We start from the raw sequence: 26,375 nt of genomic DNA on the forward strand, positions 1-26,375 counted from the left end.
AGCAATTTTCTCTCGAAGAAAAAAAAAAGACGTCGAACTTGAATAAAAATTCCTCTGAGTGTGACAAAAGAAGACGACGAACTAGGCTAAAGATCTCTTTTATTTTCGGGAAAGGGGGAGAGAAGAGTTCACAAATACAGAAAGGTATATTTACAAACACTTAAACTCATCGTTAAAAGCATTTATAGAGGGTTTATCTAGATATATACACTTGCAGAGGCGCCTTGCTCTCACAGTTGACAAATAAAGAAGTTCTGAAAGCTTATTTTATTTATTGCCCAAGTTATCACAGCTCAGTTTTCCACAAGGGACAAAGATTTTTGTTTTGCTCTAAATCGATCGTCAACAAACATTCATGTTTTGCGAAATTCTACAAAAAATAATTACTTGTTAAAAAATTTCGTGTCTACGAAAAACACTTCTTCCACGGTTACTTCTTTCAAGGAATAAAATTACAACATCACTAGTTATTTGATCTGAGTTCTGCGGTCACCGTGTCAGTTTTGTTGATTCAGGCTGAATCAAACTTAAAAGCAATTTTATTTAATCAATTGTGCTTTGTTAAGAAAACAAAACGTGCCATGGCCATTAACACTAATTAATGAACAATTGATATTCCATTAGATAAATCCAGAATCGACCAGTACTAAACAAACCTTCAAACACATAAGATTAAGCGGCTTTTCAACAAGAAGCACAATCCGTTTTGAACAAGGAGCAGTGAGTATTCAACAAGCTCCGGCTTCTGTGTTATAAGTTTTAGTGTTTTTTCTTAAATTGCATAATTCCTTCCTTTTTTAGTTTTTCAGCTGTACTGAGCAGAGACTTTTCGTGCCGAGCCAATCAACCGAACTTCCTCAAGTTTTACTGCTTCAACGTACCTGCAAAACTAATGTTCTTCCACGTTAGCTTCGCTTTGGTTTTACTCTCCATCAGTGCTTTAACACCGAGGTAAGATAGATCAGATGGCTCTATAATTATCTAATTCCTTTACAACTGGAATTGTTTTTTTGTGAAAATTTCTCCTTCTAACCGCGTCACTCGAAAACTCCAACAAATAAATACATATAATGTCGTTTGAAACGAAAACTTCGATATCGACAGTGAGTTGCAATTGCGTTAGAACAAGACTCCTTTCGCGGTAGACCCGAATTCAATTCTTGGGCTACGCTTAAAAATGTCCAATTGGTATTCCTGAAGCCGTGCATTTGTCATTTTTAACCTTGAGCCTTTAATTCTCTACCACGTCCGTCACTTTCCGAGGGTAAAACGTTTTAAAAATACTTAATATCATATTTTATTTTACAGCCGCCACTTTTAGAATCGTAGCAACAGTCGTAGCAGTAGTATGAAGTTGCTGACTTCCCAAGTCCGACGTTTTTAAAGGAATTTTATTGTTCTATATAATTCAGTTTTTCACTGAGCCGGGCATGTTTCATTCAGTCGTATATAATCTCCAAATCGCTTGAAGCCGAAAAAGGAACTAATAGTACATTATGCTGTATTGTCTTTTTAAACCATCAGGGGTTTGGAGCAGAAGAGCAACAAAATGTGTGTGTTGGACATGGATGAAAAAGGCAATCTTTACCTTCACAAGTTTGCACTACTCTGCAAGAACGAGATTATCAAGCGGCTGATCAATGGATCTTATCACCTTGCAGAACCGAGTGACGGACCGAGTTCAATAGGTAATTCATTGATAAAACTCTTTTCATGGCATCAATGTAGTCCTCAATGCAAGCAGCTTACTCTTGAAATGATCGTTTCACATTTTTTGGTAATGTATTGTTAAGTTACGATGAAATAACCCATAGATTTTTTCATTGAATTTTCACTGTGGGTCACTTGCAGGAAGGTTTAATCAACATTTATGTCTGAGTCCTTTTCTGACTGAGATCTTGGCGATGTACCGGGAGGGGGGAGGAGACCAAGGTCATTTTGGCGACAGTGCTTGTAAAAGATCCAGTTTGCGACAAAAATCTTGTAAAATTAAGAAGCGAATTTAAGGCTTCAGTTCTTGATTTTCTTTCTTATCGGCGTCAGGAGCCCATCTTGACACTTATGACGCTCGTCAGCATTTGAGGAACGTTGCCAACCTTTTTTCCAGGATCTCTCTTTTCCAGTACTTTCCGGAAGAGGAGGGATCCTGAGGGATTCTAGTATTGTCGTGTGATTATAACTCAGTCTTTTTTGGCAAACGCTTCCCGTAGTCTTGAAAAAGCCAAAAACACTAATATTGACTTGATAAAAAATAAGTCTTTGTCATGGATAAACTCAGCTAACCTTGCTGGCTGGATAAGTTCCAGTGCAATACAATACTTACAGACTTATTTCGCAAATGGCACCAGGAAAGCATGTGATGTGGATCATGAGACAAAACTCCATGTCTGCCCTTTAACACCCAGGATCGTTATTTACCGCCGTCTGATTGGATAAACCTCCGAATTAATAAATACCGGTGTCTCATGGCAGTTCTATGCTGCCAGCCATTCAGTAATATTGTTGACTTCAGTTTTAGTCCGGTTCAAGCGGACTGCGTTGGCACGTCCCGAACACTTCCACAAGTTCAGTATAGCTTACAGAGTCGGCCACCCTGAGTATTTGTAACTAAAAATGCAGAAATTATTCCTGAAGATAACACTAATGCAAACAATTATAGGGCTATTTCTTTGCTGTCTAACTTTAAAAGGATCTTCGAAAAATTGGTCTACTCCAGAATGGAATCTTTCATTTAGCAAAATGATATACTTTCTCCATCTCAATATGGCTTCCGCAAAGCGCATTCAGCGTATTCAATTCTTGACACTCTAAGTACCATATAGAAAAACATGGACAAGCGCTTTTTCTCTTGTGGTGTAATTATTGACCTGAAAAAGGCTTTTGATACAGTCGATCATAAAATTCTTTTGCACAAGTTAGATCACTATGGTTTTCGTAGTGTTAAAAATAAGTGGTTCTCATCTTACTTGGATGGTCGAACTCAAACTACGCAAATTGGCTCTCTGATATATCTAAACGGAAAAATTAAATAGCTCTTGTGGTGTACAGAAAGGCTCAGTCCTAGGCCTATTACTTCTCCTCAACGATATCCAAGAATCCTCTGACAATAAACTTAAACTTTTTTTTATTTGCTGACGACACGAATGCCGTATATGCTGACAAAAATCTTAAGTTCCATGAGTCGACTGTAAATCAAGAACTCTGCAAGTTGTTCGATTGGTTAACGGCTAATAAATTAACCTTAAATATTAAAAAAAAAAAAAAAAAAAAAAAAAAAACCAAACAAACAAATTTTGTTATCTTTAGACCAGCTCAGAGAAAACTTACTTATCATCCCAAAATTATGATATTCGATAATGATCAAAATAAGAATGTGACTCTAGAATGTAAAGATTTTATGAGATCATGTTTAGATGTGATAATTGACAATAATCTTTTTTGAAAATATCATATTGACCATGTAGCTATTAAAATGAGCCGAACTTTAGGATTGATTTGTAAACTACGGCATTTTCTGCCAAAACGTACTCTTTTAAATATTTATCGATCTCCTGTTTCTCCTAATTTAACTTATGGTTTGATGGCTTGAGGCGAAGCATATAAATCACACCTTGAAAAGCTCCAAAAGCGAGCTCTTCACTGTATCTATTTTTCTGAGCGAAATCAACATACGATTCCTTTATTTATTGATGCCGGTGTTTTACGGTTAAAATTTTTGTAATATGTAGATTTGGGCCAGCCTAAAAGCGTAGCTCCTGGGCCGAGTTGTTCACAGCCCGATCAACCTAACCCAGGAAAATTTGAGTTTTGTGGCTTTGCGGTTAGGTTTCCTATATATTGTTTGGCCTTCTAGTTTGGGTAATCACCATAATAGTCACCATATACATAAAACAATGCAGCAAAAAACATTTGTATAGAAGAAAAAGTTATATAAGTCGGTTAACTTTTCAACCTGAGTTAGCGTTAACCGGCTTCCGAACAATCCTGCCCTGTTTTCATCGAGTTAACCTGACATGAGCCCGCGAGGTAATAGAGGTTTTAAAGTGGCTCAGAGTAACCAGCCCAGCCGAGGCTGTTGCCCTCTGTTTTTGTGTGCTAAGTACTTTTCATCATTTTGGAGTGTAGATGCAAGTTTATTTTCGAATAAATGCCGGTAGAAACAGACACAAAACTTTCTGGGAGAACCTGCAACTCTTTGCTTTTCGATTCTTAAGAACATTAAGCCAGTTTCCGGTCATCACACACAGCTACCAGTCCTAAGGAACCCTAACAAAGACAGCGCAGGATATATAAGAGAGGGATCGAACACTCTTTTCTTCTATCCTGTGCATGTTGTATTTTCGTTCGGTCTCTTATAGATTTTTAGAAACGAGCAAGGACTCTTGTGATCTCGTTCTTACGATTTTACTCTTAGTGATTGCAAGCGCGTGGTGATTTTAGCCCTTTGAATACCAAACTTTCGCCAAAAATACCGTTTTTAACCGTTTAGTCTGGTTTTTTAGCTGCCATGACGCTAAATGAGCCTAAGTTTTGTTTGTTGCCCCTTACCTTTCTGTTTTTCTCGGCCCTTCTACACTGGCTACCCTTTGCATTGTATGTTCTTTTTGGCTGCCGTGAAAAGTTGGATGTTAATTACGGGCGAAGCCTAGAAATGGACCTTGATCAATCAAAGGCGTAGTGGACCATTTTACCACCGTTTTTGCACCAAAACTGATAACGTTATTTTTCGATTTGCGACGTCGGAATGTCGTCGATATCTGAGCCTGACCATTGTGCGGAAAGGCCTAGCCTAGCACTACTATCTGCTTATCAAGAATATCTGATGACATTTAAATTGATGACGTCACAAGTGGTACAAAGAGCACGACCATTAATTACGCATATATGCGTAGTTGGTATTCAAAGTGTTAAATGGGCAAATATGACCTTTTAATTATAGACTACGAGTAGTCCCTCCTTCGCTTAGTCCGTCAAACGAGACGCGAAAGAAAACCACGAGAAAATATGGTGGCGCAAGATCCTGGGGGGCGACAAGCGCGCAAAAGAAGGTTTGATTGATTTTAACAATTTCAATCCTAGTGCGCGCGTGGCGTGTAAACCAGGGCGCCCTGTGTAAGCCATGCCTTGCTTGATGCGTAGAACGCATGCATGCTAAGTAACAAAAGTAGGCACTTTCGTACTTTCGACAGATGACTCGACTTGCAAAGAAACCCAGGCGTCAATGTTCTCTTGTGGACTGCCCATGAAACTTCTGCCCTCATTCTTTTATGGTACTGACACCGAAGATGCGCCACTAACGCAGTCTCTACCTTACCTTAGCCTGAGGAATTTTGGCCGCAAGTGGTAATGATTTTCAAAGAGAGAAGCTGTACAATTTGTCACAAGGCCTTGCGAATGCAACACAGCCTATAAAGCACTAAAACAGCCATAGTTTTGCAATATTTTTCCCTTATGAAATAAAAGAAAAAACTTGAATCTTTTCTGTACGATTTTTTGCAGCGTTGGTAAGTTCTTTGAACGCTAAGAATCATAGGTAAATGTACCAGTCGCCATCGTTTTCGCCTAAAATGTTTGGTTATCAGTAACTCCGCAAATAGAACGCTGTTCTCCTTCAGACATTTTCGTTAAAGCTATTTTCCTCTTATTTTTTCCATTTATTCCAAATAGTTCAGTTTACAACTAATGGACGCAGGGGACGAGATGGCACCATTCAGAAGTTTACAGTTCCAAGAACCGCTCGCTATAGAATCAAAGTCTGGGGAGCCCGGGGAGGAACACACACGTACAACTATGGATACAGACCAGGAACTTACAAGGGTGGTTATGGTGCAACGATACAAGGCACATTTAGACTAACTAAAGGAACAGTGCTTAATATTGTGGTGGGACAGAGGGGAGGAAACTCGGTGGAGGTGAAAGGAGGACAAAGCACTAACCAGACAGCAGCTGAGCTAGGACTGTCTGTTGAGGACAATGCTGGTACGGGGGGAGGGGGAGGTAGTTTCGTGTATACTACAAGTAATACCCTTCTACTAGCCGCCGGAGGGGGAGGAGGTGCTTCTGGTGGATACAACGGCGTGGATGGTCAGGGTGGAACAAATGGCACCAGTAGTGTGGGGAAAGAGGTATCCCAAGCACGGAAGGGTGGTACTGAAGGACAACCAGGTGAATGCAACACTGCAGGTGCCAGTTACCATGGAGGAGTGGGTGCGGGTTGGTATGGCCAAGGGTGTGACAGGAGTGGAAAAGAACATGGAGAGAGAGGCGGGTCACGTGTTCAAGGTTGGATTGGAGGTCGGGCAGGAGGTATGAACAGTGGAAATAACGGAGGGCCTCGCCCTGGTGCGGTTGGAGGATTTGGTGGTGGGGGAGGGGGCTCAGAGGACAACGGTGCATCAGGTGGAGGTGGAGGATACTCTGGGGGAGGAAGTGGCACCCATTCAAACCAAGCAGGAGGGGGAGGGGGTTCGTACTGCGGTGGTGGTCATTGTTATTCTGGTGTGACAGGTGGTAACCTGAATGATGACGGTCTTGTGCAAATTACAGTTATATCCGACTAGCAACAGGAACTTGAATTCGTTACAGGATTTCTTCAGTTTTAATTGCAGTTGGACACAACTATCAGTTAAGGGCTCATTAATTTGGTTTTATGTAATAAGGTGCTTACACAGACGAGGCGTATGAAAAAACACTAATTCTTTCAAGAGTGATTGGTTTTATTAGCCATAGGGTAATATTATCATCCAAGTCGATTTGAAAATTAATAAATATGTGGTTTTATGTTTAAGGGAAATCGGTGTGGGATTCCATTCTTTATTGTAAGTCTGTATTCGTCTTGCTTTAACACCGAATGCACGTAGTTTTTAAAGGCAAGACATTTCGGTTATGTTTTTATTTTCTTTCTTTTTCTTGCCAGGTATAATTTTACCTTTTTTAAAAGTCTGTCTTCTTCTCTATTTTAGGTTTCGGTGTTTAGCCCTCGGACGTAAAGGGGAATGGAGAAGGGGGTGGATGCCACCCTCTAATAAGTTTTTATATTTTTTCTTTCAAATTTTTAAAAAACCATCACATTTCATGTAAGTTTGGCCAAAAATTAACTTTTTTGACATAATTCTGTACTCCTTTTCTAATTTCCTTCATCTATTTGTAGAAATTCGCGAATTTTTACATTTCATAAGTCTTCTGGCTTGATTTTGCATAAAGTTTCGTTATATTTTGACTCTCTTTAAAAAGTAGTGAAATCTAAGATGGCGGTTCAATTTGACGTCATATGACGCTGCAACGAATAAAACTGGTATCATCTTGTAGAGCAAGCTGAGGGCTATCTAATCAACCTAAATTTATTTCGCTCTGCCCTTACAGAACGAAATCCGAGAGGAGAGGCTCCATCAATTCCGCCCTTTAACCCTTAAAAACACACCGGGGGTATGAGTTAGCTTGTATGTCCGAGGGTTTTAAACCTTTTATCCGAAAAACGTTGAGTCACAAACCTTTTTCATTTCACAGCTACATCGCCTGATTCACCAATCATCGAACTTTTTTCTTGAGCTTTTGGGTTAATTGGTTGCCCTGAAGTTTTTCGGATGGGCGTGGCATGGTGGAAAAAGCCAGTAGTAACCTTTTGATTTGACTTGGGAATTTTTAATGAATGAGATTAAATTTTGATAAACATTTCAAAATAAAAATGAGCGATAGAAATTTTACACAACGTTTCGATGTCGTCATGACATCATTATCAAGTGACAAGAAAATAACGGTTCAACAGTGTTATATATGCGGCGAGAGGTGTGATTGTTCATTAACATATTTGTTTAAACAAATAGTTTCGCGCGGATGGAATCCGATCGCGTGTTCAGGCTAGGTTTCTTCTTTCTAATAAACAGCACTTCGTAAATCAAACAATCCAGTTTTCCGTTGCATTTCTTTAGGACGGAAAAGTTATTGGCAAGGTCGTCGATGTTATAAAGGCCGTGATCGTTCTTTAAATGCTTTCCGATTGCGGAGAACCTGTGTTCATCAATACGTTGGTGGATTCCATCCGCGTGAAACTATTTGTTTCAACAAATATGTTAATGAACAATCACACCTTTCACCGCATATATAACACTGTTGAACCGTTATTTTCTTGTCACTTGATAATGATGTCATGACGACATCGAAACGTTGTGTAGAATTTCTATCGCTAATTTTTAATGAAAGTTATAATTGTTTTAGTATCTTTATCAACAAGATTGTACCTGACTACAGATCGCAGAACAGGTCGAGACACACACGATTGAAAGTGCTAACCTTAATAAGAAAGTTGTTCCTTTCAAAATCGTTATGTTGGCTTTGAAATTAGCTCAGATGTAGAACATCTTTAAAAAAAGGTATCGAATTGTCTTTGCGAGTATTTGCGAGCACGCGAGCAGTGCGTTTATTTATGCGAGTAAGGGTAGTGGTCAAATTTGTCTTGCGAGCAGCGAGCACTGTAGAAAATACAGATTGCGAGCTAGGAGCACTTCGTAAATTTTCTGCTAGGAGAAATCTCTCTTTTATTAAAAGGAAACGTTTTGCGCCAAGTAATCTGGCTGTCAACCACTGATCCCAGCAGCTCACGGCCATTACGTCTAGGAGATCTAAAGCTTTCTAATCAACGTTGTGAACACATCACGAGAAGAAGCTAAAAGTTACCAGGCTTTCAAGTGTTGTGACATGGAAAGCCTTTTTGGTTTTATTATTCTTAGGAGATGTAAACAACGTGGCATTTAGTCGAACAAGCATTTCGAGCTTCGGTTTCGATGATCTGCAAACTGGTTTCCCGCTGACTGACTGAAATAGATCAACACAACGGAAGCTTTATTTGGAGGCTTCTAGGGTCTAACCAATGGGCCAATTCCGATATATTAAAATTCTAACTTGGCTCCGAGGCTTAGGGGAATAAAACAAAAGACATCGCATCGAGGATGAGAGATGAATAATTAATTTCTTTTGTTTTATTCCCCTAAGCCTCGGTAGTTATAGGAGATGTTAATAGTTATTTTTTCTTTTTTAGATCTGTATCTGTCTGTTAGCGGGCAACGTTCGAGCTCTGCCTTGGAGACTTTGTTTGGTGATCATCCGCCCCAGCAAAATGGCAAATAAAGTAAAAATATTAAACTTAAGCTTATATTAAAGCACTCAATGTAATGATTTGTCGCAAAAGGTTTTGCGTGAATTGATTTATAATCATGAGTTAATTTCTCCATAGAAAATTCTGACAGAAACGATTAGAATCATCACAGCAATAACAGTTTGCTGGTGATCGATGTTTCAAAACTGGATCAGTTGATTCTACTTGTGCCAGGTGAAAGCGAGTTTTAAAGAGCAAGCTTGATTATCATTCGGTGTTTTTATGATAAGTAACGTTTCCCTTCTAGAACGTTTCACCGTAGGACTCAGCCGTTCATTACAGGGTTCCACACTGAATGTTATTGAGGCAACAAGCATGTTAACGTTGCGAAGGAACAGCTGAAAGGTATGCGTAAGAATGCTAAAATAACATTTGCAAGTTCTGTGTATGAAGAGATCAAGCAGATGGCTAAGAAGGCAAACGTCAAAGTAAGCATCCTTCGACCTTTTGGTAGGCAGACATTAAGAAACAACACCAATGCCAGGACGCCAGTCGCCTACTTTCGACGGGCAATATTTCTTCCTTTCCTTGACAACTTGTTGGAGCAAATAAATACCCGCTTTAATGGACGATCAGAAGCGGCATTGCTTAGATTGCTACTGATACCTGCCAACTTACAGCATCTTAACGAGTCTTCTCAGTGAAGAAAAACTTATTGAACATTATTCCCCTGATCTGCCGTCCCCAAGCAGTGCGTCGCAGGTCTGGAGCTGTGGAAGTGCTTCTGGTATGTTATTCTGCGTTAATACTATACATGGGTTACCAATTTATAGTGAAACTGTGATAAGCTGAAAAAACCAATTATACCTTGTCTTGAAATATGTGTTGATTCTTGCTTTTATTTTTAGGAACAACGCTACCGTAAAATTCACGACACTGTAATAGACATTGAAAGCCTGCAGCTCAAGCCTCTACCCCAATTTCCACACAATTCTGCGCCTCCTGTTAATCACCCCAGTCACAAGTGCAACTGTTGAACGTAGCAACTCTTCACCGCGCTTTGTGAAGAATGTTTATCGCAGCACCATGGGAGAAGAACGTCTAAATGCACTGTTGCTGCTCTTTATTCACAAAGACATACCTTTAAATTATAATGCAGTTTTTGAAGAGTATGCCAAACGAAACCAGAGAAGGATGACATTCGTCAAACCACTGCAGTGATTTATTTCGATTAATAATGGATGAATAAATGCAATGCAATGACTCAGTTAACAGTTCGCCTACCACTAACACTACGATTTTACTTTGAAAATCGTTTTCATAAAATGCTCTTTAATTCTATCTTCCGAAACGTTAACGTTACTTTACTTTGCATCACGATTACGCCCACAATCATGTATGCTGCATCTCCTGAAAAGTGACTGAAGTTTTCATTCGGGGGGGAGGGTGGAGGACTCGGGCCCCCTCTTTCTGAATTTTCTGGATCCGCCCCTGTTCGTGTGTCGAGATTTCCTTCTACCCTGGCTGGTGCCTTTCGCGAAGAATTGTTACGTGCGTCAAATTCAATAAAATGTCGGCAAAACGAGAAAGCATGTTTCCAGAAGCATTCATAGCGCGAGCAGGCATCAGTCCCAACCCAGTTTTGCCATACAGGAATTGAACACATTTTAACGAAAATCCGAGCATGCGACCAGTGGCAAAAATTTCGCGAGCACGAGCAAGCGAGCACTCATCTAATTTTCGCGAGTAATCCGAGCAGGGCCAAATTTTGCGAGCACTTTTAAACTGAATGGGACCTGATTCGATACCCCTTCAAAACATGTTTATGCTACGCTTTAGAACTATATACCAGACCTTTCCGAAGATCGGATGTTCGGGAAAATTTCATACGCACACCGTATACATCTCAGCTGAAGGTCGTCAGTATCGATGTCACATGATCAGTGACACTTGTGAAGCTCGTCAGCAGGAATGTTGCCAACCTTGTTTCCAGGATTTCTCTTTTTCCTGCCTCCTGGAAGAGGAGAGATCCTGGGTACAAGGTTCCAATATTGCTGGGTCATTATAACTCAGTCTTTTTTGACAAACGCTTCCCGTAGTCTTGAAAAAGCCTAAAACACTAAATATCGACTTGATAAAAAATTGTTAGTCATGGATAAACTCAGCCACCTTGCAAGCTGGATAAGTTCCAGTGCAATACAATACTCATAGACTTATTTCGCAAATGGCACCAGAAAAGCTGGTGATGTGAATCATGAGACAAAACTCCATGTCTGCCCTTTGACAAGCAGGATCTTATTTACCGCCTTTTGATTGAATAAACCTCCAAACTGGCTGATAAAATTGATAGCGGTGTCTCATGACAGTTCTAAGCTGCCAACCATTCAGGAATATTCTAACTGACTTCCTTTAATATTAGTTCGCTTCAGCTGAGCTGCTTTGGCACGTCCCGACTGTATCACGGACGCCACAATAAGTTGATCAGTCTGGGTATTTGTACGAATGCGTATCTCCAAAATGCTTCTCCATGTTGGTTTGGCTTTGTTTTTCTTCTCCAGCAGTTTCTCAACAGCCAGGTAAGACAGAAACTGAGTTGCAGGGATAACAGTGACGCTTTCTCCAGTTAAAATGATTCATGAAATGGCAACTCAATCCCACATCAACTCACTTTGCTGACTGATCATGATAGCCCACTTTAAAAGTAGCATCTCCGTCTTTCGTTAGTTTAAAGCTTGTTTGCTCGTATCTGATATATACGAGAGAACTGAAGTATACTGTCATTCGTTAAGGAAAAGCAGCGAAGTTGTCTGTTCCGAGCTCAACTAAATTTGGGGCTTGAGCTGCGCTAATTATAGTGGCGTTAGACATAAACGGCCATTCTTAGAATCATTGCAACAGTCTTATGTTTTTAAAGTAATTTCATTATTGATCTATAAAACTCAGTTTTTCATATTTCTTTCAGTCTTATATAATCTCAAAATCTTTTGAAGCCGAAAGAGAAACTATTATTACATCATACTGTGTTGTCTTTTAAAACCATCAGGAGTCTGGAGCAGAAGAGCAACAAAATATGTGTGTTGGACATGGATGAAAAAGGCAATCTTTACCTTTACAAGGCTGTACTTCTCTGCAAGAACGAGATTATCAAGCGGCTGATCAATGGATCTTATCACCTCGCAGAGCCGAGCGACGGACCGAGTACAATAGGTAATTCATTGATGAAACTCTTTTCATGGCATGAATCACGGTGATCTTGATCACTTTTCCTCATTTGCATAATACAACAACGTAAATGTCTCTAAAACTGAAGAAGATATTCCAAAAAGGAAAACACTATTCTTCTTTATTTGGAAAAGCCTTTCAAATTAGCAGCAATTATTTCTAATTTCCTAAGCACTTTAAGGCTTGAGTTGTTGATTCCTTCTCTTATCGGCTCTGAACACAGGACTAAGTAACGAAAACCCAGCCTTGAACTGCGAGGACCTGAAACACAAAGCGCCATCACTCGTGTCAGGCGTCTATTGGATAGATCCAGATGGTGGTTCCAATCGTAACGCATTCCAGGCCTTTTGCGACCAACAGACGGACGGTGGGGGCTGGACACTAGTTTGGAGCTACACCTTTACAGCTTACTCAAGTTTCACAAGTAACGCAAACGCTGTCACGCCGCGTCCAAGCTGGACAGCCAGTTCAGCTAACACTCGAGTGTCTACAACTGTTCCACTGAGTGAGACAGATTTCGAGGCGATGAACTTTGCTTTGTGGCGCACCATTGGCAAAGAATTCCTGATCAAGAGCAACATCAACAACTGGATCGCTTGCGAGGAAGGCACTGGCAGCTTGGTGCAACAGAAGACGGGGTCAGTCTCTTGTAAACTGGTTAAACAGGTTTCCCACCAATGCGCGGGTGTACTCCCAAAGTCCCTCACCGTAGATAACAACGGGTTGCGCATTATGACGACTTCTTTTTACTACTATCTTGAGAGCAACACAGGTAGTTCTTGGCCTACTCATGATCTATGTGGTACAAACAAAGCCAATCAGTTAACAAATGTGGCTAATCCACATGGAAATATTTTTGTTCGTTAAACGGCTTTTTGAAGGCAGACTTCGCTAACATAAGTACCTACTTGCTCAATGTTCTTTATGTGATAAGGTAAATAAGACTCAAGTCATCAATTCTGGGGTTGTACAAATTCAATTTAATTCATGTTTCTCAATAGACCACTTGCGATATAATTATTTAAATTCAGCTTGGCAGCGAGGCTTAGGACACAAACAAAGGAAATTGAATGACCATGTTTATTCATTTCTTGTGTTTGTGTGTCCTCATTGTCATGCTGAATTTTAATATATCGAAAGTCTGAGTATCATGTTGAAACATTTTAAGGTTTGAGTGATCACGCTTTACTCTTCTTGATATTCTGCTAGTGTTTGTAAGGGGACTGCTGATAAAGTACGGCAAATAAAATAGAGAGGGTAGTATTTGCGACTTGATTCCTAAAAAGAACTGCGAGTGAATTTGTGTCTATTGCATTTCTTCTCGCTTTCCACAAAATCGAATGCTTTTTTTTTTGTAGTAGGTAGTGACACTGGTAGTTTAAGAGAACAGACGCCTTTTTCGGCTCTTGTTTAGCTATCACACTAGAAGAATCCTAGGCTAAAATGTTCTGTCCTAGAAGACTATCATTTTAGTCATGGACATTACTCCACACACACAATGGTGTCTTCTTCTATTCCCTCTCCACCCCACATCCCCCCGAAGAGACCCCAAGAGGGTGAGCTACCCCACCCCCACCCTTAGAAGGTGAGGTTGTATGAAGTCCTTCCCCCACCCCCTCCCCCCTCCAAACCGACATCTTGGGTTTTTAAACGAGGAGCCGTCTTTTTTACTTCACTTGCGAGTTTTCACCTCATAAACTCAGGCTTGGCATTTGCTATGGCAATCGAAAGATTTATTCACACTAAAAAATGATTACAGAGTCGTTAATACAAACTTTCAAAACCACCCACGTCTCGAAACTCGTTTTCGTGTTTCTTTTAAAACTAGCAATCTGTTACTTACACATCATCTAAAAAATACGACAATCGAAATAGACTTCAGGTCTAGAACTCGTCAGTAATTACATGTAAAAAGGGGAGATTAAAAGTCACTTTGCTTTTCGATTTCATACAAACGATGAAAAGAACTGATTTTCCCATATTTGAGGCTCTAAGCTATGGAGTTATTGCCAGTTTTCGATTTCCAAGATGTAATAAAATCTATTACTATTTTCCTACATAATTCAGTACATTTATTTGGCTGTTCATGCATTAGCTGTTATTTAGTGCAGGATTTGTATGTTATAAAAATATTTTCCTTGGGTCACATTCTACACTAGGGGAATCTTACGATCTTTGATCTGAAGTTAGCCCTAGGTTGGTGCAAGGACAGTTACATTTAATTCGAGTCACAATTTCCAGTCAATCAGGTTTCGAGTCGACCGAAAGCCCCATATATCTTTCCCTTCAAATCAGAAGAACACACAATTTCGTTTCCAGGGTCTTCGCCCACTAGTGCTCGAGCCGAGAGAGCCCGGGACAAAACAGCTTCAAAGAATCAATACAATGTCATAGAATCCTCAAAAAGCCTCGCAAGTTCTTCCTCCCCAGGAGCCCCTGCTGGCGCCAGCTTTGTCACACGATGTTGAGGTAAAGTTCCTTTCACAAGCGCTGGGATATCTTCAGATTGATATCCGAGGGCGGTAAGTCCGTTATCAACTCCTGTACTGTACATGAAGTCACGGAGAGTGTCGGACAGTAACAAACCGGCATCAGCTAGCTTCACATTTGTGGTGTCGGCACCTTTAAAAACGTAACAAACAAGAATGCGAGATTTGCTCTTTTCTCCACCTTCTTAATGGCTGAAAAAGTGGCGTAATGCCCTTAATGGTTAGTGCACTTGACTCCGAATTAGAGCACGCGGTCAGGGTTTCAGTAAGGTAACGGAGTTCCCGGTGTTGTGTTTTGGCCTTGTCTCACGGGCTGGTCTTTCACAGAGGGTAACGTAAACCACATTGCGCCTCCCCTTCCTCCTCCTCCTCCCTACTCCCCCCCCCCCCCCCCCCTCCCGTTGGACAGAATTGTCCAAGAAACTTCCGGCGCAAGTCATTGTTTTGTGTTCTAGGGCAATACGCTAAACTCTCACAGTGCCCCTCTGTCGACCCAAGGTTATAAACAAGTACCGCTAAGTGGTGCAATCTAACAAAATGCTGCTGAGTAACCTGCGATGGACTTGCATCCCATCCAGGGGGAAGTAGAAATACTGCTCAGAAAACTGCGATGAACACCGACGGTATGAGTGCCAGGGAAGTTCCAGGGCCCTTTTCCCCACTAGGGAAGTTGGGAACTTTGAAGGGCCCTGGGATTGAGGTAGTGGGTTACGTTGACCAGTGTGTGCAGACTTAAGCTTCAGGGGTAGAAATCAGCGATATAAAAGGAGCTACGTCACGGTTTGCGCATCTTGAAAGATTTAGCCTAATTTTTTCAAGTTCTTCGTTTGGAATCCGTGTTAATCTTCTCCATCCTTAACCATCCTTGTTTCTTTATGGTTTATTACTATCTCTTTGGTGTTTTTCTATCTTAGTAGACTGTTATTTTCAATTTTCCTTCAGTTTAAAGGTAATTTTCTACGGGACCAAAATAACTCAAAATACCGTGACTGAGCTCGTTTTAATAATATATTACTAGTAGTAATCATATATCATTAGCTCACCAAGGATTTGAGCTGCTTCCAGATGCCTCTCGGGACACGCTGGAGACGTGAAGCGGAACACAGCTGGCGATGTCACCACTACGGACAAACCATGTGGCTGAGGAACAAAAAGAAAAAAAACGTGATCAGTGATAATATGTTACTTCCCATTCTCAAGTAGAAAAGTGAGCAGAATCGAGAAAATCATCGACAGGGCTCGAAATTAACTTTTTCTTTCGGGAGCCAGCTGGCGAGTAACGGAAAAATTTTGGTCGCCAGTTCGTAAATTTTGGTCGCCAACTTATTTTATATAACTCACACAAGAACACGATTTTATACGTTACTTTGCATGCAAGAAAAGTCACAATTGAAGAGCGAAAACAATTAGAAACAACACGAGTAACAATTAGTTATAAAGCTACCATTGTTCTCAAGTGATATGTCTCTGGTCCGAAGGTGATGGTTGTCTCCATAGTCATTTTAAATGAAGCGAAGCATAAAACGTTCTAAGTCCCTGATTTTCATTGTGAGACAAACACGGGTCCTTGCGTATATGCGTATTTTATTCAACAACTGAGGAAGGATTCAAAGTTTGGATTAACCTTTTGGCTGAATCTTCATTCACCGCTCGTAAAAACTCACGTAATTCCTTCAGCTGATTGGTATCTGCCGCCATTTTCGCGGCAAATGAAAAGTACATGATGTTGAAGTGCGCCTGCTATCCCAGTTTCGGAAGAAGCCGCTGAAACAATATGGCGCGCAGTGAACGCAGTATCGACGTGTCGAAATACGTTCAATTTTTTCGATTATCTTGTAATATTCAGACATTATTTTACTGGGGACGGAAAGGTGAGTTGTATACTAGCTACCATATCCGATTGATTTCCTAGTATAAAGATTTAAAAACAAAAGTTGTGTCGTGGTGTGCTGTACTTATCGGACAAAACGCGAGTCGCCAGCTGGCGACCAGTTCTGAAAATTTAGTCGCCAGTGCTCAATTTTTGGTCGCATTGGCGACCAGTGAGTCGCAATTTCGAGCCCTGATCGATGAATCAAATCTTGCGAAAAACTGCGACCAACCATCTAGTATAGTCGTGTAGCGGGGTGTATTACACATGGATGTTGGAGGCTAGGTGGTTGGGTTGTTTGAAGCCATGGATCTGATATCTGGAGGTGCCTGGTTCAGTTTACTAGCTCGGCTTCTAGTCAGTAGTCACAACTTCAACCCCACGACCGCATTCTGTAGATAGCCAATTGGCCAGTTTCCCACCAATCTTAACATACTTTCACTCTGTTTGCAACATTTGCTTATTGGTTTGTTTGTTTGTTTGTTTGTTTGTTTGTTTGTTTGTTTGTTTGTTTACAGTGCTCTAAATTAGTACAGCAGTGCTAAATACATTGACACTAAATAAAGTCGTTTTTATTGTTTTACCACAATATGCAAGATTGCGCACAGTTGCGTGGCACAAATATTCGTCATTTCCTGCTTTTTGGCTCTCCAATATCTAACCCAAACACAATGATCTGTTGCCTTTTTTTTCATATTTCTACTCTGAGTAAAGAAGTATTAAAAAGCTGCAGTTTATTCTTTCATCGCAGTAGTGCCATATTGGTTTCACTACTGAAAACATCGGATCTTGCTTGCCAGTTTAGGCAATGATGGTTGAAATGTTGTAACGTGCGGATATGTCAACATAAATGTTTGCGCAACAAGTATTAACGATTTTTTACCACAAGAGGGTGATCCGCGTCGTAATCTTTAGCTTTGTATGATTTGACCAGGCCAGAGATGGGATAGGACATGCCGTGGCTGTAAAAAAGAAATTCAAGTTGTTATTTTTTTATTACGCTGAGGTAATAGTCCATACAGGTCTGGTTTACCAGTTAAAGAGTGGTTAGCGAATCACGGATCGAAGAGAAGTACTTGACGAGATTTTCAAATGTGCTCATAACATAGCATCAAGCGGTTTATAGGTTATTGCATTGTCAATTCCTAGAAAAAGACATTTTCAAAGTATCCTGAAGCTTTTGAAACATGTCCTGAGAAATCAGGCTCTGTCTGTCCGTCTGTCTGTCTTCGTCCGTCCATCTATTCGTCCTTCCTTCCGTACCGTCAGCTTTTTGTGTCTGTCTTTTGTAAGTCAATCTGCTTGACTGTCAATTAGTGTGTCCCTTCGCCTGTCTGTCTGTCTATCGGTCTCTCCGACCGTTCGTCCGCCTGGCAGTCTGTCTGTTTGTCTGTCCGTCTATAAAAGCAAGACAATCTCACGTTACCATAAGTGCACGCCAGCATTTCCGAATCCCACACCTGCATAAACGCTCGCCAAGTGCATGCTGGACCGGGCCTCGAAGTCACCAGGGTCCTTAATTGATCTGTAGGATTAAGTTTAAAATTAATACCATGAAGTAAATTCAAATACTGCTCACCTCTTTCTTTCGAATCAAACTCAAGCAGTACCAAGTAGCTAGATAACCAGAATGGCATATCTTATCATCTATAAAATACTGTCCATTATTTTTCAGCATGTTCCCAGCGTTTTACTGGACAGTTGACTGTCACCATGGTTAACTATGCTGTCACGGAGTAACGAACGGAGGCTTGGCTGTTAAAAACATGGTCTCTATCGGCTGATAGCCTCGTTGGCAATAGCCCATTACACACTATAAGCAGGACAATCACCATCAGATATAGAAAACTGAGATCGTACATGAAATTTTTTACTGTATCAATAATTCTCCAACCTTTTTAAGTACTTGGAGACAATACTGAGCGCATGTTTGGCCCATACATCACTGACTGGATTGCTTCCTTGATACGCTGGTCTCATGTTGGGGTTTGGAGGTCGTGGCCCTCGCATCTGGTACGGTATGGCTGTGTACGACTCGATAGCATGACTGTGAAGAACGAGAGAAATATATGACAGCGAAATCGTTTGCTGCTTCGCATTACTAATGTAATCAACCTAATACCTGTTGGAGTACAGTCTTCGCTAAACTACGGTTAAGTCTCAGTTAGGTAACTAGAGGACTGCAATTCAACTACATGCAGGGTGACCTTTCGGTGAATCATGTTTTATAAAAATAACTGAACTACTACGCGCGCTCTCTTTGGTCGATTGGCGTGTTTGGATGAGAGTATGTAAACACGGTTGTGACGTTTTAGATTCGCGCGTAGTTTTGAGAATTATTTTGTAGAAGCAAAGAGCACTTTTTCCATTTTTACAGAGCCTCGTATAAATATTCGGGGGGCTGGGAGGATTCTCGAAAGTTATGCAAGCCCTCAACTACGTCTCGGGTTTGCATAAGTTCCTGTCTCGAATTCTCCCAACCCTCCTGGTGCACGGTTTAGATTGAGGCTATGTAAACACGGAAAAAAGTGCTCTATCGCTTGTAAGTAACAAACTGGTCTTAATTTCATTGAAAACGAGTAAAAATACCAGAAAGGTAAAAAAGGAGAATGCATGGTTCATGGTTGGAGCAAAATTCAGGTCTAGTTTCACTCAAAACAACATAACTCATCAACAGCTAATGCCAAAGTCATCAGAGGTAGCTTACGGTAGCGAGCGTTTATTAAAGCGTTTATGACAATAAAGTTGTTAATCAACAAGTCAAACGTAACCACCCTTTGACTAGCAAAAAAAGCTTTGCACATTCGTCTCAAAAACATTGGCCAAAAACTGAAATATGCCATTCTGTCCATTCGAAGGCAGGGCCTCTCTTCTCACGTGTCAGTCCCTCTCCCAAGGCTTGAACTGCAAGGACAAACGTGTGGCCCTTCAACATACATATATTTCTATGAATCATCTTGCGCTTAAAACACCATTGATGAATCTTACCATAGCACGTCATAACCGCTGTTAGCTGTCAAGCGCTCAGACATATGAAGGGTGTGCAGTGGATCCACAATGCCTAGCATTGGACGAATGGCTCTGTTGGCGATACCTGTAAAAACGACAATGAAAACAGGCACTTTTCCTGTTGCATTTTCGTTTCCTTCCCTCGCTCGTGACAGAGTCACCAAGAAAAATTCCTCATTAATGATGTAATACTACTAACAGACAAACAGCTTTCTCTACGAACAGAGATCCATATCAAATCTTCTGATTGGTTGTTCATATTTGCGCGCGAAAGTTCAAACCTGAGAAACAACCAATCAGAGTGCTACACGGATCTTTGTAGGATTATGTCATCAGTGTGGAAATCAAGGTGTAATGCCAGACAAATTAGTACGTCTGTTGATACACGGTTTGTACGTTACAGTCATCATGGTATTTTGAGTTATTTTGGCAAAGTACAAAAAGTAGTTCTCAAGTATTTTTAAACTGAAGGAAACCTAAAAATAGTAGTTTACTAAGACATAAAAACACTAAAGAAATAATAATATATCTGAAAGAAAAAGGATGGTTAAGGATGGAGAAGATTAACACGGATTACAAACAACAAACTTGAAAAATTTAGAAATTAATTTATGCAAACCAAAGTAAGGAAAGTCAAATTTCATAATTCACCCTTTTGTCATCAATCATTAATAAAGTGAAACGTTTTCACATTTAAAAGAGGCTTCAATTAAGTGATACCTGTTTTAGCTTTCAGTGGTTCATAGTCAAAGACAGCCACACCCGTTGTCTCGCTACCTAAGATTTAACAAAAAAATCCGCCATAGTTAGAAGACACGAACTACCGGGTATACACCATTTTCTCTTAAAAGAGTCTGCATACGGGCCAAGTGGCCCACCAGGACAGAGCTTATCCCGGTTTCTGTAGCATGAAGCGACTAGAAGTATTTCTACTCCCCCCTGGATGGGACGCCAGTCCACACAGGGTTACCCCCAGCATTAAGTTCACCGGTACCCATTTATACACCTGGGTAGAGAGAGGCACTGTGAGAGTAAAGTGTCTTACCCAAGAACACAACATAATGTCCCCGGCCAGGGCTCAAACCTGGACTGCTCAATACGGAGACGGGCATACTAACCATGAGGCCACCGCGCCTCCCGCCGCCATTTTCTCGGCTTACCAACAGAGAATTCTACCTTTGAACTTTCTTAAGATGCATGACTGAATGTCGTCATGATACTAAATAACATAAAATGTGATAATAGTATCAACAATCTCACCCCCAGGCCAAAAAACTGTTAATATTGCATACCTGTCCCAGCCGTTGTTGGAACTGTGGATAGAACAAGAAAAGCAAATGTCAAAATCAGTTTTTCGACTGCGAAAACATTGTACAAGTTCAAACTTTATTATTATAAAGTAGTGATGACCAAATAAGAAAAAGAAAGATGTATCTCACTCAAAAAAAAATCTTATAAACATGCAGACTGTTTTGTAAAATGTCTGAAAGTTTTCATCTGTTGCATTTCTAACATTTTGAGGGATAGATTTGGTTATAATAACTAATTTTCATAGAAAGTTTAGTCATGCAAAGAAACGACAAAGACATCCAACTTGAAAATTTGTCTTAATCTTTTTGTCTGTTCTTAAAAGTGATCATGTGGGTGTGGCCGCCATTTCTTCAACCTTAGCATTTGTAAGTCATCTTCAGAGTCAAGGTATTCCCTGAGAAGCTAGTGCTAAGAGAAGAAATCCATAATTCAAAGACAAGGCACTCACTTGCTATAAGAGGCTTCAAAGTTCTGTCAATAGGCAATCCTCTCCCAACAGGTGCATTCACGAAATCCAGGAAGTCGTTTGCTGGATGACAGAGGTACAGATTAGCAGCTTTGGCAGTGTCAATCACCGAGCCACCACCGACAGCAAGAAACGAGTCAAACTGACCTCGCTTGGCAAACTCAATAGCATCTTTAAAACTGAGAAAGAACAACATCTTTAACTACAACTTTTAACCTGTAATAACATTAAAATGTTGTTCTTTTATTCCCATGCTGGGTTTTCTATTGTTCTGTATTCTGAGCCAGGGTACTTTTATTTGGTGGACAAAAATGTTATGCTTCAAATCTTTAGCAATTTAGTATAATTTATTTTAAATTTTCAGTGAAAGGGAGTTGTTGGTCTCCTTGGCTACCCATCCCATCCCCGTCCCCTTTTCCATCAGTACATATGATATAGTCCACGATCAAATGTGTCAAAATTACTGTAAACTTGTATATTGTATAACATTTTTCATATTACTATGCAAAAAAGCTAGTGACTGCCAATGAGCTGTTAAATATAATTGTAAAGTACATATTAATACATTATTTTTTTTAATTTCAATACCTGGTGTCTGTTGGCTCGATTCTTACTCTGTCGAAAAGTTCATATCTAACATGGCTGGTTTCAAGAGACTCAATGGCTTCTTTGACAGGAGGCAAAGTCACCAACTATAAATTAACATTTCATAAGTATGTTTACTTAGTAGTTGCCTGCTACCATACAGTACAATTCTAACCCAATAAACCATTTCCAAGTTACTTTTTACCACAGTCTGTTTCAAAATGAACCAGTTCTGGTACACAACCTCTCATATGGAAATGAGTTTGACTTGAAAGACAATGAACATGCAAGAAAAACTTATTTCAATACGACAGGCATGCACTAAGACTCGTTTTAAATAGAAGTATTAGTAGGGGCAACTCGGAAATGGCCAATATTCTCTAACAGCAATTTTTAGAACTTTAGTTGGTACATTAAGTTAAGGTAAGGTTAAGGCTAAGTCTGCCTATGAGCCAAGTGGCTCATAGGGCGGGTGCTTATCCAGGTTTCAGAAGCATGAAGCGACTAGGAGTATTTCTACTCCCCCTGGATGGGATGCTAGTCCATTGCAACATTGCAGGGTTACTCCTTCCCTCCCCCCGCATAAAATTCCCTGGTACACATTTATACACCTGGGTGGAGTAAGGTAGTTATAGTTGGTAGTGAAAGGTAGTTGGTACATAACTAATTAAAGAAGAATTTATTTTAGAAGTTATTTAGAAAAAAATTTTTATTTTCCATTTTATTTTACCAAAGAGGAATCCAATTTTTTCTTTGTACTTTAAATTAATTTTTTTCTTTAATATTAGATGTGCAATAAACCATATTCCTACTCCCAGTATTGGACTGGAATTAGCTTGCAACTGAGGCTGATGTGGGGGGAGTCTTCAACTGCAAATTACATTTTTCTCTTTTTAATGATATTCCCAAGCCTGAGCCTCCATTGCAAGCTAGTTCCAGTCCAATTCCAAGAACACGAATATGATCTATTGTATGGGTCTCAGTAAACCCAAAGGATAATAAACAACAATAAGGTACAACCTTTTGATCTGTAATAACACAGACATTCTTCAGGTCACGATTTTTAAAGTCCTGTCAGAATACAAATTATCAATATCAGAGCATGTCAGCTGAAGTGTAATCAAAAGGAACTTGGTTTTAAATTAGTTTACAATAATTGTGCAGTCATAAATGATGTACAGTATGGTCCAAGAGCAGAAATTAGCTAATCAGCAAGCTTACCATGCCAACTTCTCTGGTGACTCCTTCCCCATACCTGACGCTAGAATTTGCCACCTAATAATTAAAACCAGAAACAAAATGACAATGGCTGTGGCTAGAATTACGTGTTCAAGTACATTTAATGCACACGTTAGAACATACATGTAGACCATTCGTGATTGCATGATATCTAATCAATTTTTCACATCCAGACTGGATTGGGTTCCTCATGCATTGTTCAAAATTGTGTAAATTAAAAAAGAAAAGTCTGGATGTAAAAGCCTGGAAGTGGCCCATTAGGCCAGAACTTCCTGGGTTCTGTTGCATGAAGCAACTAGGAATATTAATTTCTACTTCTCACTGGATGGGATGCTAGTCCATTGCAGGGTTACCCCCAGCATTAAATTTGCCAGCAGACCCATTTGTAACACCTGGGTGTTCCCAAGAACATTGCATGATAATTACACAACTTCTCCGGCCAGGACTCAAAACCGGACTGCTGAATCCCAAGTCTGAAGCACACTTACCATGAGGCCACCGCACCTCCACCAACATGAGTACAATGCGTTATTTCGTTTGAGATAGCCCGACCTAAAAGCCTTGCAAGGATCCCCCCAACCTAAGCCCCACCTCCTGATATCACAGGGTTTAACAAGTAATATTTTATTAATAATTCCTGACTGTTACACTTACCTCAAATGCATACTCTGGTTCAACATGATCTTTTGCAGCAGATGATAGCCCCGGTACTAAAATGAAAACAAAAATTTAAAGTGGTTAAACTAAAATGTGTGAAGATCACATCCATATCGCAATGTCATAATTAAGGCCATGTAAAATTCAAACATATGCCAGTGTACAGAATCTGATTTGACAAAACCAAATTGTTATAAGAAGTTGGAGTTCATTATTAATTAGCATTTTTGATAACAGCCGAAGGTGAATCATCCAATAAATGCATTTATTTAATCAAAAATCAAATAGGGCACCACAGCAATGGACAGTAGCAAATTAAGGTAATAAAACCAGCTCATCAGTAGCACTAAGCCAGGCGGGGGTACTCCCAGACAAATCGCCTGGGGAATGGGGGTGTGCAGCCCATTTCTCAACACCCTTACCCTATTTATTAAGACCAAAAACATCTGTTATTTTCCCTACCCTATTTATGACCTCACCAAAACTTTCAGTTGATACCCTAACTGTACAGTTATTTAAGACCAGGGACCCTTCAATCAATATCCTGTTTCAGACCTGTCTCATAATTAGTTATCTTAAGTTCAGACCAATGTTAAGACTTTGTGAAAGGCTTCTGTTGATGTTCTTAGCAAAAAATGATGAAAAAGTAGCTTCTTCTAAAAAAAAACACATACTGAATTCAAGAAAGAATGAAAGATGCGCATGCAGCCATAACATTACTGGAAAAATGACCTGAAAAAATTTCAGGCTCTGAATGGGATTCGAACCCACGACCTTTGCCTGAAATTTTTTCAGGCCATTTTTCCAGTAGTGTTATGGCTGCATTCGCATCTTTCATTCTTTCATTTGATTGCTACTGTTGGACATCTATTACCATGGAATACTGAATTCAAGACTAGAGTTCAAAAACCATTCCCTTTAAGTTGAAACCAAAATGGCCAAAATCGATACCTTTTATTACCAAAATGGCTAAAAAACCACACCCTTTGGTGCTGCACATACATTGTACCTACATGTATATGGCCAATATAAGTGAGTCTCCCCCTCCCCCCTCTCCCTGGAGTACTAGAAAGGAAACTAGCAGGTTAAGATTTTTCTCTGCACACCTGGTGAGAAGGTTTGTGAGTGAGCTGGACATCTGCATCTAATTTAAAATAACATTAAGAAAACAAAATGTATTAGTTTCCAAAAAAACAAATCCATACTCTCCCCACAGAAAGAATCGGAATTTCTAGACATCTAGATATCTCGTGGTTTTAGTACATAGTTTTCAACCAATTGTTGAAGCCATTTAATATAACATTTTACATAGGTTATCCCATGTGTGTGTATGCCTATTCAAAAATTATCAGATCATGTGTATTAAAGGGATCTGCGGTCTAATGACGATCAATATCCTCAATCGATACCCTCACTCAACCCTCAGTCGATACTTGATCAACACTTCATCGACACATTAGTTGACACTTGATCGTCACTCCATTGACATCTCAGTCGAGAGTCGACCAAATTTTCAATCGATTCACATAAGTTGAGCGACATTCCGCCGACTATCAACCGAGTGTTGATCAAGTGTCAATAGAGTGTCAACTGATTATTAATCAGGATATTGATCAAGTATTGATCAAGATTTCGATCGAGGGCATAGATGAAGAGTATATTGATCACCACTCGACCACGGATCCCTTTTGTGCACATGATCCACATTATCTTGGGCAAGCAGTTAAAACGTGTGTGGGGCACTGACATTTACATCCCTTGTAATCAAGGCTGTGTTTCAGTACCACGAACATTTCTTAACTTGCTGAAGAATTCTGAAAATTATTGGCAAATCTATGGCATTGGATACATACATTTTTACATAATCCTCCTGGTTGGCCTGGGGATTCAACCCCTTAGGATATGATAAGATGCGGATTCAGGTTTTATAGCACCGAATTCTCAGCTAAGCAAATCAAAACAAACAAACAAACAAACAAACAAAACCTTAAAGCTAACATCTGCAGCATTAGTACAAGCCTTTGATTTCCAATCTTTTATTTGACAAATGAATTGATTTAAATGTTTCAGTCGCAACTGGTCACAACTTTAGGGTTCTTTGTCAAGGCTAAGCGTTCTGAAATACGTGCTGTGTGCCACATCCCCCACTGGGACACACCTCCAGCGAAAGTGCACTGACTGTCACATGCCAGGATTCGCAGGGGAACGATCGATGTATCAAACTGGGGCGACAACAACCCTAGAGCTGGAGAAAACACCCTCTAAAGGTTTAAACACTCGTAAATACGCAAAAAAATGCTTACGATGCTGCTCCTACAAGTCTCATCAAACGCAGTGATTGTTCTCGCAAAGTGAATGAGGCCATCGCACCATGGAAGTAAACAGACCGATTTTGAGTGAGAACTGGGTCCCAGTTCATAGGTGTTTAGTTTCCAG

The 26,375-nt window shown here is 40.1% G+C and overlaps 3 protein-coding genes across 5 annotated transcripts; 2 read left to right on the forward strand and 1 right to left on the reverse strand.

Moving 5' to 3' along the window:
- Positions 1–643: 643 nt before the first annotated feature.
- On the forward strand, positions 644–6,793 carry LOC149096593 (uncharacterized). The gene is made up of 4 exons (XM_089281568.1): positions 644–720; positions 802–951; positions 1,525–1,688; positions 5,668–6,793. Exons 2-4 carry the CDS (start codon positions 893–895, stop codon positions 6,558–6,560), a joined length of 1,116 nt encoding a protein of 371 aa, XP_089137694.1. The 5' UTR covers positions 644–720; positions 802–892; the 3' UTR covers positions 6,561–6,793.
- A 4,650-nt stretch (positions 6,794–11,443) lies between these two features.
- LOC149096594 (uncharacterized) lies at positions 11,444–14,011 on the forward strand. Its single transcript, XM_089281569.1, has 3 exons — positions 11,444–11,667; positions 12,135–12,298; positions 12,537–14,011. The coding sequence occupies exons 1-3, from the start codon at positions 11,594–11,596 to the stop codon at positions 13,178–13,180; spliced, it is 882 nt and encodes a 293-aa protein (XP_089137695.1). The 5' UTR covers positions 11,444–11,593; the 3' UTR covers positions 13,181–14,011.
- A 13-nt stretch (positions 14,012–14,024) lies between these two features.
- On the reverse strand, positions 14,025–26,355 carry LOC110039681 (hydroxyacid-oxoacid transhydrogenase, mitochondrial-like). Of its 3 annotated transcripts, none has more exons than XM_020744816.2 (15): positions 26,243–26,355; positions 25,046–25,083; positions 23,937–23,992; positions 23,265–23,318; positions 23,064–23,114; positions 22,047–22,150; positions 21,441–21,637; positions 20,974–20,994; positions 20,402–20,458; positions 19,661–19,766; positions 18,567–18,719; positions 18,099–18,197; positions 17,556–17,634; positions 15,846–15,942; positions 14,025–14,935 (listed from the first exon to the last, which is right to left on the reverse strand). In XM_020744816.2, the coding sequence occupies exons 1-15, from the start codon at positions 26,302–26,304 to the stop codon at positions 14,691–14,693; spliced, it is 1,419 nt and encodes a 472-aa protein (XP_020600475.2). In that variant the 5' UTR covers positions 26,305–26,355; the 3' UTR covers positions 14,025–14,690. The 3 variants fall into 3 exon arrangements, with proteins under 3 accessions (XP_020600475.2, XP_089137690.1, XP_089137691.1); XM_089281564.1 differs by having other exon boundaries at positions 23,937–23,985; positions 25,045–25,083; XM_089281565.1 differs by lacking the exon at positions 26,243–26,355 and adding an exon at positions 25,793–25,898.
- Positions 26,356–26,375: the final 20 nt, after the last annotated feature.

Source organism: Orbicella faveolata, unplaced genomic scaffold (genome assembly GCF_042242905.1).
Source record: "Orbicella faveolata isolate gen_17 unplaced genomic scaffold, um_ofav_v1 contig_48, whole genome shotgun sequence".
NCBI lineage: Eukaryota > Metazoa > Cnidaria > Anthozoa > Scleractinia > Merulinidae > Orbicella > Orbicella faveolata.

Bases quoted from the DNA above. Each gene is read 5' to 3' on its own strand.
- LOC149096593 (XM_089281568.1), top strand. From the start codon at position 893: ATGTTCTTCCACGTTAGCTTCGCTTTGGTTTTACTCTCCATCAGTGCT. The intron at 952-1,524 runs GTAAGATAGATC...TTAAACCATCAG, and splicing joins ATCAGTGCTTTAACACCGAG to GGGTTTGGAGCAGAAGAGCA. The intron at 1,689-5,667 runs GTAATTCATTGA...TATTCCAAATAG, and splicing joins TGACGGACCGAGTTCAATAG to TTCAGTTTACAACTAATGGA.
- LOC149096594 (XM_089281569.1), top strand. From the start codon at position 11,594: ATGCGTATCTCCAAAATGCTTCTCCATGTTGGTTTGGCTTTGTTTTTC. The intron at 11,668-12,134 runs GTAAGACAGAAA...TAAAACCATCAG, and splicing joins AGCAGTTTCTCAACAGCCAG to GAGTCTGGAGCAGAAGAGCA. The intron at 12,299-12,536 runs GTAATTCATTGA...CTCTGAACACAG, and splicing joins CGACGGACCGAGTACAATAG to GACTAAGTAACGAAAACCCA.
- LOC110039681 (XM_020744816.2), bottom strand. From the start codon at position 26,304: ATGGCCTCATTCACTTTGCGAGAACAATCACTGCGTTTGATGAGACTT. The intron at 20,459-20,973 runs GTATGCAATATT...GTTAAATCTTAG, and splicing joins TCCAACAACGGCTGGGACAG to GTAGCGAGACAACGGGTGTG. The intron at 15,943-17,555 runs GTAAAAAATCGT...TTTGTTCCTCAG, and splicing joins ACGCGGATCACCCTCTTGTG to CCACATGGTTTGTCCGTAGT.